The sequence below is a fragment of the Dermochelys coriacea genome, chromosome 1 (genome assembly GCF_009764565.3).
Source record: "Dermochelys coriacea isolate rDerCor1 chromosome 1, rDerCor1.pri.v4, whole genome shotgun sequence".
In the NCBI taxonomy this organism is placed as follows: Eukaryota; Metazoa; Chordata; order Testudines; family Dermochelyidae; genus Dermochelys; species Dermochelys coriacea.
The window spans coordinates 278,168,942-278,181,657 of NC_050068.2; the positions used below are offsets into that span (position 1 = coordinate 278,168,942).

The 12,716-nt window shown below is 40.7% G+C and overlaps 1 protein-coding gene across 3 annotated transcripts in view; it reads right to left on the minus strand.

Moving 5' to 3' along the window:
• The window catches only part of TMTC2 (transmembrane O-mannosyltransferase targeting cadherins 2), a 369,071-nt gene that overhangs the window by 156,663 nt on the left and 199,692 nt on the right, over positions 1-12,716 (minus strand). For all 3 annotated transcript variants that reach the window (XM_038383409.2, XM_038383382.2, XM_043492681.1), the window contains exon 3: positions 1,747-2,575. In XM_038383409.2, coding sequence (XP_038239337.2) covers positions 1,747-2,575 — 829 coding nt within the window. The remainder of the gene's footprint in view (positions 1-1,746; positions 2,576-12,716) is intronic.

Consider the following 12,716-nt stretch of genomic DNA (forward strand, 5'->3'; position numbering starts at 1 on the left):
AGCATCATGTGATGAGCTGTTGAGCAGAGTACTCTAGGACACTACTAAGTGAAAAAAGTTAAAATGCTGTTTAGTTTTTTTCATAACACACATAAAAATCAATCAATAGACCCCTTCTATTTCCATTGGCCTGTAAATAAAGCAGGCTTAATGTGAGGTACTTTTCTATTGCTTTATGTAGCGGGATGGACACCCGCTCGGGCCCAGAGGGGTTTCAGATAACCCTGGGAGAGGGTTGTTGTAGAAGGAAGGCAGCAGTGCTGATTGGGGAAGCAGCCAGGGCCCAGGAGGCTCTATAAAGGCTGTGGGCTAGAGACCCAGAAGACTCTCTCTCTAGCTCTGAGAGGGAGGGACCTGGCTGCAGAGACCTGAATAAAGGACCTAGTTTGGAGCAGGGCTGGGGAAAGGCCAAGCAAGCCTGGGAGCTCCGGCCTGGGAAAGCCTCAGGCTGCAGGCCTAGTAAGGTCTATTAGGTATGGGGGTTGCAGGGGCAGCCATGGGTAGGCAGAGGCAGTAGGTCCAAACCCAACCTTGCCTGTGATGAGTGGCTCATACTGCAGTCTGCCCTAGGGTGCGGGGGCTAGCTGGTGACTGGCAGGAGCCTATGACTGAGGCGAGGTAGGGAGAGTGGGTGGGGGGTTCCCCTGGGAGTGGGAGACCCAGAACTGTGGGGTACTGCCAGGAGGCAGCACCCAGTGAAAAGAGCACTGGGGTCCTGGGAGGGACACGGGAGCCAGCAGTAAGGCCAGACACCGGCCTGAAGAGGGCGCTCCGGACGCTGGAACGCTAATTTCCAAGGACAACGAGCAGGAGGCGCGGGAGCCAGTAGTAAGGTCAGACACCAGCCTGAAGAGGGCGCTCTGGAGGCTGGAACACTAATTCCCAAGGACAACAAGAAGGAGGCACCACCGGTGAGTCTGCGCCCTGGGACACTTCAAATATCTGACACATGCTTTAACGCAGTATCATTGTAGTCGTGTTGGTCCAAGATATTAGAGACACAAGATGGGTGAGGTAATACATTGGACAAACTTCTTTAGGTCAGAGACGCAAGGTTTTTAGCTTACTCAGAGCTGAAGAAGAACTGACTGTAAGCTTGAAAGCTTGTCTCTTTCACCAACAGAAGCTGGCATAATAAAAGGTGTTACCTCACCCATCTTGTCTCTCACATAATGCCTTTACTGCATTAACACATTAAGGCACGCCTGTTTGGCTAAAACCCTGCATAGTGCTTGGAAATATGGGCTACAGTCACCTGCCAGTTTGAATAACCCAAACCCAGCTTTGTTACGTGATATCAGTGTTACCTACATCCTTTGAATTTAAAAGCAGAGCTTCCCTCAAGTTCTCTTTGATTATTTCTCATATTTCCTGTTCATATCCAATAGCAAAGTCACTAAAGGAGGTCTATCAGGGAAAACAGATACCAGGTAATGGAAATTACTGGGCAGAGTCTGTAATGCCAATGTTTCATCTTTAATTCCAAAAAGCAGAACACAGATTATTAAATAAAGTATCTTCTTACCTTGTTTTTTCCCCCAATTTTCTGCAAGTTAATATCAAATCTGTGATACCTAATCAAAATGATTCCTGCTTTGCCTTGTTTTTCCTGAACCAACGTGTGCATTACTGCACCTAATATACATTTCTGAAATGTATCTTCTCTAAACACAGCTGATAAACCTAGAAAGAAAAGACAGTCACAGACAGGCAGGAACAAAACATTCACCATGGGAAGCGTATTACCTTTCGCCGGGTTTACTTTTATCCCTGACCTATACAGCATCTCCTCATTCTGCCAGTCCCCATTCCTGACAACAGTCTTGAGTCCATAGAAAAGAATTAATGCAGCAGTGGCATAAAAAATCAAGTTCTTCAGAAAGCGCTTTTGGGCTTTGACATAAAGGGACCTGGCACCCACTGTAATCAGCAGGCAGAAGCCCATACTAGGAATATAGAGTACACGCTCTGCTATTACAAAGCCTACATAGAAAAATAGGTTTGTGGCAGGAACAAAGGGCACTATTAACAAAGACAGAGACAGAAGTACAATGTTCTCAGTTGAAGGAAGCTGAGGTCTCTGGATTACATGTTTTTTTATGCCATTCTCTTCTTTTGAGGCAAAGTTGGACTTCAGCTCCAAACTCTTGTACTCCATGTCTGAGTGGCAGCTATGCCCATTAGTATTCTGCTTGCCATTCATTACAGTTTTCCCATTGCATTCTCTCTTATTGCTGGAACTCTTCAAGCTAGAGTAGATGAGGAGGAGGAGTCCAGCATAGAAGGCCACAGTGTGTAGATTCCTCCAGTCACTGGCTGTTTTAAGAAGAGGCACAGCATCCATAGACCAATCAAAGCTGAGGGTGTCCGGGCACAGCAACAGCCAGAGGTTCTTGGTCGGTAAGTAAAAAAAGGTCAGAGTGCGTGCAAGAAAACTGTCTGAGTCAGCTGCAGGGTTGTCAGAGTTGGAAAAACTTGGTGGCTTGTTGCCCATCCAGTACAAGCGGACACCCAGCAGTGCAGTCCCCCAGAAAGTCAATAAACCAATGCTGAAGAAAAGGGACAAATTCTTCCTCTGAAACCAAAAATAAAGAAAGATTCATCAATAAAAATTAACATCACAGACTTTAATTCATAATTATGAGTGCTGAAACCACTTTGTAAAGTACAAAGAGAACATGACATATCATATAGTTGGGATTATTTTTAGTGTGCTTTAGTTTCCCACACATGCACCATGGGGCTCTCTGTGCCTTTGTACCGTATGAACCACAGAGATTTGTGAGTCTGCTACAGCCTGTAAACTATCAAGAGCTGGATGTTTTTAACTCTGTCAGTAGAGGCTCATACTTTTAGATTCAGAGGTGATGAGTTCAATCCCTATTACCAATACCCACCCAGAGTTGTTATGTTATACTTTGATTATCCTACCCTGGAGAAATATTCTGTGGGATTCAAGTTTATTTATTTATTTATTTTTACTCATTCTTTGCTCCTGTTTGTGGCTACATATTTACTGTGCTGTCCTCATTTATGGTGATAATTGAATTTACAACTTCTGAAAGGTGCTGTCTCAACTAGCACTGGAAATTGGAAGTTTATCCAGTGCAAATTTCCCCAGTGTACTTCATCTGGAAATGAAGGGAGTTTGCAAGGATATGAGTCTCAGATTTCATATTTGGAATCTCAACTGAGACTGCTACAAATGGAGTCACTTTGTGATGACGTTGTTTGAAACATTGACACCTGTGTTTTAGGAACTGAACTGAAGTCACCAACTCACACCTAACAGTCACTAGATGAGGTGCACAGCATTCAAATCAGTGTTGTAAAAGGCGAATGAGTTTGAATGATTCATCTCTTCCCCATTCCCTAACCCACTGAGTATGTTATCAGCCAGATTTTGCCATATCTTTAGGTGATGCTCTACTTTATGTTGATTTTATGGTGGTATAATTCCGTCTTCTTCAATGGAGTTACTGTGGCACAGAACCAATATAACAGACACATTACTAATTTGACAAATATCAGTTTGTGTTTAGGGCTGATGATTCAATGGAAACTGATTTACTGAAAGGTCATTTGGAACTGTCCACTTCACTGCTTAGAAATGTGAGCCCCATGAAGTGTACGGGGTAAGAGTACTATTGCCTCAGAAAACAAGATGGAGCTCTTAGGGTATCCAACACAGCTAAAATAAATGAATTTTAAAAATTAAAAATAGAACAGTGATCTATTTATAACTAGAGCTAACTAGGCAAAAATTTTCAGACTAAACTGTACTTCAAAATTGCAGATTTGGATTGACAAATATTTTGTAAATTTTTATCAAATTTGCCAAATTGTTTCAGTCAAAAACTCCCCAAAGTAATCTGGAAAAGTCAAAATGTTTCATTTTGACATCTGTGAAATGAAACACTTCAATTCTGATTCAAAATTTGTTCTGAATTTTACTTTATTTCATTTTAGAAAGTAAAAACCTCAAAAAATGAAACAAAGCATTTCATTTCAGGAAAAGCATAACACTGCATTCAACCCAAAGTGAGATTTTACTTTTTTAGATGACAAAAAAATTCAGAAGATTTTTCATTTTAAATCAATCCAAAACAAACTATTTATTTATTTATTACATTTTTGGGTTGGTCACTGAACCAAAAAAATCTGTTGTTCACACAGCTCTAATTCGGAGTCTTTTTTAAGGAACTTCTTGTTAGCTAAATAATTCCAGATGTTCTGTAGGGATTTTGATGTCATTTTCCATGACTATAATAGTGTCATTTTAATTTTGTTAGAACGTATTCTCCATATTTAATGCTATGCATTCATACCCTTGTTGTGCCCTGGCTGTTTGGTATTCAGGATCTCGCATTGTCTTACATATTTCAAATAGTTCACTCTTGTTCTTTCTGGGGAAATGTTCCCTTGATCTCATGAACCATAGGCATTTGCAGGGCTTAGTTTGGGGCCTATTGTTTACAGTTTCTGTATATCTACAGCCTACTGGACCCCTTCTTATATGACATGGTTTTGATCATCATCATGTATCTGTTAATCACATGCAGATTTTTATTTCTTTTTAAAGATTTATTTAGGTTGCCTATCCAAGAATATTTCATGTAATGTAGATAAATTCACCCAGGGAGGAAATGGAGGCTTTAGCAGGGAATAAACGGATTATTTTATGCCATACTAGTTCCTGTATTTGAGATCAGTTACTCCCACTTAAAAATACTGCTTCAACTCTGAAAAATTCCAAAGTCTCTTTTGAGTCCATATATTTCCCTGTCCATCCTGGATATATTAGATTTTATCTATTTAATCTCTCTAGAAATCAGCAAGTTCAGCAGAGATCAAAATGTATGTCTACACTTTATGATTTATTTATTCCCAGGCTAGCTTACTGTAATAGCCTACTTTTTATTAGCCATCTAGATAACACATCAAATGAGTAGCAGAATGTTATCCTCTTAGCACTCATGTTATGCTTTTATTTAGGTGGCTGGACTGGTTATCACTAGAACTGAAAATTGAGTCTATATTTTATTAACAAAGCTTTTCAGATCCCAGCTTTGTTGTATTTACAGGGTGGTGCTTTCATTTATGCCCCTCACTTGTAATTGGGTGTTCAGCTTCTGATTTGTCCTTTCATCCACTATCATTTCCCTCGGTTAAACCGCATACTTTTCCTCCTTAGGCTCAGATATGTTGGAACTCTTTTTCTATGGACTGTATGCACAGCCAACTCTTAATTCTTAAAGTGACCTACAAAAGGGGAAAGTAAATTGGGTTTGTGCCCTTTTTGCTCTCTTATGAAATATAAAGAAGGACTGAAAGACTCTGCATTAAAAAAAAAAAAAGGCTGGGAGAGGAGGGTGTGCTGCTTATTTTTGAATTTGAAATTCCGGTCATGTCTATACTGAAGACTAAAAACCTAGCAAGATTAAGACATCCCAAGTACTAAGCTAGTGAAACTTGACTGAGAGGGGAAATGAGCTCTCTCAGATTTTTAGGACTGCTTTCTTGTTTGTTTTGTTATTACCTATTTAACTAAAACAACTAAGGGGAAATCTCCCTTAAGTCCCCCAAAGACCCTCTTCAGTTAAGTCCAAATTTCTGAGACACCCCCCAACAAACCAGTGAAAAGTAGGTTTGAAATTCTTTATATTTAAAACAAGAGAAGCAGAACCACCCCCACCATCTCCAAAAAAAAAAAAAACCCGTTCAGGTCTTATTCATACATCACAAAACGGCAAGAGTGCAAAAAGTCTCCCTTCCTCTCAGCTCTATTTTGTAAGTAACCTTTACATCTAAACTAGGGCTGTCAATTAATCACCGTTAACTCACGCAATTAACTCAATTAATTGCAATTAATCGCACTTATAACAATAGAATACCAATTGAAATGTATTAAATATTTTTGATGTTTTTCTACATTTTCAATATTGATTTTAATTACAACACAATACAAAGTGCACAGTACTCACTTAATACTATTTTTATTACAAATATTTGCACTGTTAAAATGATAAAGAAATAGTATTTTTTCAATTCACCTCATAAAAGTACTGAAGTGCAATCTCTATCCTGAAAGTGTAACTTACAAACGCAGATTTTTTTTACATAACTGCATTCAAAAACAAAACAGCGTAAAACTTTAGCGCCTACAATCCCACTCAGTCCTACTGCTTATTCTGCTAATTGCTAAGAAAAACAAGTTTGTTTACATTGATGGGAGATACTGCTGTCTGCTTCTTATTTACAATGTCACCTGAAAGTGAGAACAGGCATTCACATGGCACTTTTGTAGCCGGCGTTGAAAGGTATTTACATGCCAAATATGCTAAACGTTTGTATGCCCCTTCTATGTTTTGGCCACTATTCCACAAGACACGCTTCCATGCTGATGATACACATTAAAAAATAATGTGTTAATTAAATGTGACTGAACTCCTTGGGGAAGAATTGTATGTCTCCTGCTCTGTTTTACCTGCATTCTGCATATATTTAATGTGCTAGGTCATCATCCGAGACTGCTAGATGGACACTAGTAGTCAGGGGACACCATCATAGGGCATAATCACATCAGCCACACTATCAGAGGCTCATTCACCTGCGCATCTACCAATGTGATATATGCCATCATGTGCCAGCAATGCCCCTCTGCCATGTACATTGGTCAAACTGGACAGTCTCTACATAAAAGAATAAATGGACACAAATCAGACGTCAAGAATTATAACATTCAAAAACCAGTCCGAGAACACTTCAATCTCTCCGGTCACTCAATTACAGACCTGAGAGTGTCTATCCTTCAACAAAAAAAACTTCAAAAACAGACTCCAACGAGAGACTGCTGAATTGGAATTAATTTGCAAACTGGATACAATTAATTTAGGCTTGAACAGAGACTAGGAGTGGATGGGTCATTACACAAAGTAAAACTATTTCCCCGTGTTATTTCTCCGCCGCCATCTCACCCCCCACTGTTCCTAAGACGTTCTTGTTAACTGCTGGAAATGGCCCACCTTGATTATCACCACAAAAGGTTTTCTTCCCTTCCCCCCCCCCGCTGGTAATAGCTCAACTTAAGTGATCACTCTCCTTACAGTGTGTATGATAAAACCCATTGTTTCATGTTTTCTGTGTGTGTATATAAATCTCCCCACTGTATTTTCCCCTGAACGCATCCGATGAAGTGAGCTGTAGCTCACGAAAGCTTATGCTCAAATAAATTTGTTAGTCTCTAAATTTGTTAGTCTCACAAGTACTCCTTTTCTTTTTTTTTTTTTTTGTACAATGGCATGTGGCCCATCTCAGACTGCTAGTAGCAAAAATCCCCAACGACTGGAGATGGGGCATTAAATGGGGAGGGCTCTGAGTTACCACACAGAATTCTTTCCGAGGTGTCTTGTGGGTGGCTGGTGGGTCTTGCCAATATGATCAAAGATCAACTGATCACCATATTTGGAGTCGGTAAGGAATTTCCCCAAGTCAGACTGGCAGAGACCTTGGCGGGGGACGGGGAGGTTGCCTTCTTCTGCGGTATGAGCTCCGGATCACTTGCTGGTTTAAACTGAAGTAAATGGTGGATTCTCTTTGTAAGTTAGTCTTTAAATAATTATTTGAGGACTTCAGTAACTCAGCCAGAGTTTATCAATCTATTAGAGGAGTGGGTGGGTTAGGTTCTGTAGCCTGCAGTGCGCTGGAGGTCAGACTAGATGATCATGATGGTCTCTTCCGACCTTTAAAGTCTATGAGTCTATTGAGAACTTTTTATAGTTTTGACTGGATTTTCTCTGCCCTATGCTTATAGGCTGTTTGCTCTAACCCTCTCTTCACCTCAGCTTCATTCTACACCTGCACCTCTTACCCTCTTCTCCCCTGCCCTCTCCCCCTAACCCTTTCCCCCCAATTTATCTTATTCCCTGCTACACAAATCCACAAATTAAAAAGTCACTGAACTAACATGCTGTCTGCCATTACGTTGTTCACTCTATTTGTGTGTTCTACCACCTTCCCCACCATGTCTGTCTTATCTAGTTAGCTCTTAGTGTGTGTGTGCAGTGCCTAGTACAATGGGACCCCATTCTTGGTTGGCCCTTAGACATTACCACAATAAACCTGATTACTATTAATAACACCTGTAAAGCCGATCACTATACAAAAACAAACTACTACTATTTTTACTATTTTGTCATGAATTTAGGGCACTATTTACCTCAGGACTTAGGCCCCCACAAACTGTATACATCCACTTTACAGTACATTTATGCTTAAGTCAAGGGTTCCCAAACTTGGTTCGCAGCTTTTTCAGGGTAAGCCCCTGGTGGGCCGCGAGACGCTTTGTTTACCTGAGCGTCCGCAGGTACGGCCGCTTGCAGCTCCCACTGGTTGCAGTTCGCCATTCCTGGCCCGCACCGCTTCTGGCAGCTCCCATTGGCCGGGAACAGCGAACCTCAGCCACTGGGAGCTGCAAACAGCCGTGCCTGCGGACGCTCAGGTAAACAAAGTGTCTCGCGGCCCACCAGGGGCTTACCCTGAACAAGCCACGAACCAAGTTTGGGAACCCCTGGCTTAAGTGATAGCTAGAGCTTTGGGGTAGGCTCTCTGCACTGGAGTATATTAGTATATTTGTTTGGTTTATTACTGTACATTAAATCTACTTGATAACATTTAAAAATAAAGAAGGTTTTTTAAATGACAGAAAAAAGGAAGTGTTTAGTACAGGGAAGTGTTTGAGAAGAGACAACAGAAGGGACAAGGGAGGGAAAGATCAATAGTATGGTAGAATTAATAATAGGAAGGTAGATAGAACTCACAGAAATTGTGGAGGTTGGGATTGCGTGGAACAAGAGATGAAGTAGAGAAAGGAACACTTTACTGAAAAAGGAGAAAACTAAGTGGTTTATGTATAATAATCCAGACTAATGTAAAAAGTTAAAATTAAAAAGGGGGGGAGATGAGAGGGGATGGACATTTAAGGAATGCATCCAATGAAGTGAGCATAGCTCACAAAAGCTTATGCTCAAATAAATTTGTTAGTCTCTAAGGTGCCACAAGTACTCCTTTTCTATTTAAGCCAAGGAACATTCTATCCAACGCTACAAATATTAAACGGTGCCATACATACAGATTGCAAACTGCTTGTTTTACAATTGTGCTCTTACAACTTTAGTAACAGTGAACAAATAGTAATGTGGCTGTGTTTTAAAGGTCAAATAATCTACATTTTCTCCTTCTTGCCTCACACTTTGAAGGAAAAAATAATTTTGTATAAAACATAAGCAAATGAAGAAATAAATTAGACTGGATTCTTGTATAACCATCATGTTACTGTTTTTTGTAGCTGTTTTGTGGGAAGAATGACAGGGCAAAATGAGACAAATAAACTGAAGGAAGAGAAAGGAAAATTAAAATAAGGAGAAATCAGAAAACTGAAGGATGGGGATGGGGGAAAACAATTAAACTTAAAAGGCATCTCATTACTGCATAAGAGACAGATGATTCTTTCTGAACTCCTTTCCAGAGACTATTTTGCTGTGCTACTCCAGACTTGGGTCTTCTCAGAAGTTGGCAAACTTTTTAGCATTGTCACATATGTATCATGAATGTCACATATGTATCATACTGGTAGCTGTCCCATAGACATCTACCATAACTGTCATTGATTTCAGTGGCACTACTGCAGATTTACAATGCTGCACTAAGATTCAGCACTAAAATACTTTAACCTTCCATTCCACAAATTAGAAGTGTCGACCAATTTTATCCCAGTGTTAGTTCAGAAGAAAAACTTTTACTTCCATGAACCATCTGACTTGGCTTCTGGGACACACTAGGGCCTTTCCTTTTCATGTTTCAGAGTAGCAGCCGTGTTAGTCTGTATTTGCAAAAAGAAAAGGAGTACTTGTGGCACCTTAGAGACTAACAAATTTATTAGAGCATAAGCTTTCGTGAGCTACAGCTCACTTCATCGGATGCATTTGGTGGAAAAAACTGAGGGGAGATTTATATACAAACACACACACAGAGAACATGAAACAATGGGTTTATCATACACACTGTAAGGAGAGGTTTCATAGTAGCAGCCGTGTTAGAGAGTGATCACTTAAGATAAGCCATCACCAGCAGCGGGGGGTGGGGGGGGAAGGAGGAAAACCTTTCATGGTGACAAGCAAGGTAGGCTAATTCCAGCAGTTAACAAGAATATCTGAGGAACAGTGGGGGGTGGGGTGGGGGGGAGAAATAACATGGGAAAATAGTTTTGATGAATGAGTAAATAATATTCATGTGTTTTCTTTATCTTTCTGTATTTAACAAGAACAGCAAATTGGCAGAACCACCAAGAGATGTGATCAAGTAATTGCATTATTGCAAACACCACCTCTTTTTGCCCCATCCCTTCCCACAACTCACCCATACACATTTTGTTAAGTCAAAAATTTAGAATGAAGATGCTTTAGAGCAGGAACCATGTCTTGCAATGTCTCATGTGAAATGCACATTTCTGAATGTTGTAAAAATAATGCAGTTTTTCAGCTGCTATAAATCGGTATAGCTCCATTATAGTAAATCAGCATCACACCATTGTGCCAAGTATCAGGGGGTAGCCATGTTAGTCTGTATCCACAAAAACAACAAGGAGTCCAGTGGCACCTTAAAGACTAATAGATTTATTTGGGCATAAGCTTTCGTGGGTAAAAAAAACACTTCTTCAGATGCATGGAGTGAAAATTACAGATGGAGGCATTATTATACTGACACATGAAGAGAGGGAGTTACCCTCAAAGTGGAGAACCAGTGCTGACAAGGCCAATTCGATCAATACTGACACTGTCACGATAGGAGATTTCAACGCCAAGGGCAAGGGAAAGCTGGTGAAAAGTACATAGGGAGATACAGCAGTGGCGAAAGGAAAGAAAGAGGAGAAAGGCTGGCAGCGATGGCAGAAACGAAAGAACTGTATGTGGCAAACACCTGGTACAAAAAGAAGACAGCAAGAAGGTGGATGTGGATCACGCCAAACAAAAAAAGCAACAATGAAATAGACTATATTTTAGTCAATAAAAGGTGCATCGTTCAAGACGTCTCTGTGGTGCAGCCTTTCAACACTGGCAGTAACCATCGGCTGCTCAGAGCAAAGTTGATTTTCGACGAAGCGGTGGAAAAGAAGGCATTATAGATGGCAAACAGGAAACAATGGCCGAAGACATTCAATGAAGCAAAGCCGAAGAAAGTGATTTCTGAGTTTGACTGGAGCCAGACAGAAAAGTGTGGTGAGGACTATAGTGTCTTTGCTGACAAGCTGAGACGTTGTATAAAAGTAGCTGAAATTGAAAAGCTGAAGGCGGCTAAGGGAAGAATCTTGAATGAAATGAAAAGCTTGTTGGAGAAGCGGAGAAACATGAAAAGGAGCTTGGATAACAACCTTGAGTACTCCATTCTGTGCAAGCTTATACGGCGAAAACTGAAGGGCGATTTTGAGAACTTCCAGAAAGAAAAGCTCCTCAAAACAGCTGAATCATGCAAGAGCCTCAGGACATGCAAGCGGGAACTGATGCAGTATAGATTGAGCATAATAACATTGAAGAACAAGGATGGAGCGACAGTAATCAACAGAGCAGGGATGGAGGAGATCTGCAAGGACTTCTATACAGAACTGTTCAAATCAAGAATCAACGTCCCTCTCCCAATGCTCCAAGAGTCAGAAGAATGCAGTGAATAGTGAACGCAGTGAATAGTCAGTGAAGTCCGAAGCGCACTACACCAGACTAAGAAGGGAAAAGCTCCAGGCAAAGATGCAATAATATGAGCAATGATTTCTGCAGGAGGCAAAAAACTTTGAAAGGCCCTAGCTTTAAGATTTAGTTGATATCTTGAAGAAGGAAAAGTATCGACTCCTTCCAGCTTGATGAATACCAATCTGCTGCACAAGAAGGTCGATCAAGAAAATCTTAAGAACTACCACCCTATATGCTTGCTCTCTCACATCTACAAACTCTTCACGAAGGTGATAACCAACAACAGCCAAGAGAGCAGGCAGGATTTCAAAGAAATTTCAGCATGATCGACCATATATTTTGCCCTTAGCCAGCTCCTAGAAAGAGTGAGGGAATACAAACTCCCGCTGTGCATTGTTTTCGTCGACTATGAAAAGGCCTTCGATAGCGTAGAGTTTAATGCAATGTTAAAGGCGCTTGCAGAGCAGGGAATTAACATGCAGTACATCCGTTTGTTGTACATCTATTATTCGCTTCCTTCAACAGACATTACTGTCCTCGAAGCTCCCCTCCGCATCCCAATCAAGAAAGGCGTAAAGCAAGGAGATACGATTTCACTGAAACTATTTACCGCCTGGCTCAAAATGGTTATGAACAAGATCAATTGGAGGAGTGGTGTCAACATAACCGGAGAACGATTATCCCATCTCAGATTCACGGACATCGTACTAATTACCAAAAGCACCAACCACCTGCAGAGCACGCCACGAAGACTTGACAAGAAAAGGAGTCAGGTTGGCCTGAAAATGAACCACTGCAAAACGAAATATATGTGATCAGACGTCTTACGAAAAGCCCGAATAACGGTAACCGGAGAAGAAATCAAAGAAGTGGAACAATATATATATTTGGGCCAAGAAGTTAATATGCACCAAGACCTGAACAGAGAACTCTCGCAAAGGATTCAGGTAGGATGGTGTGCGTTTAATTCCATCA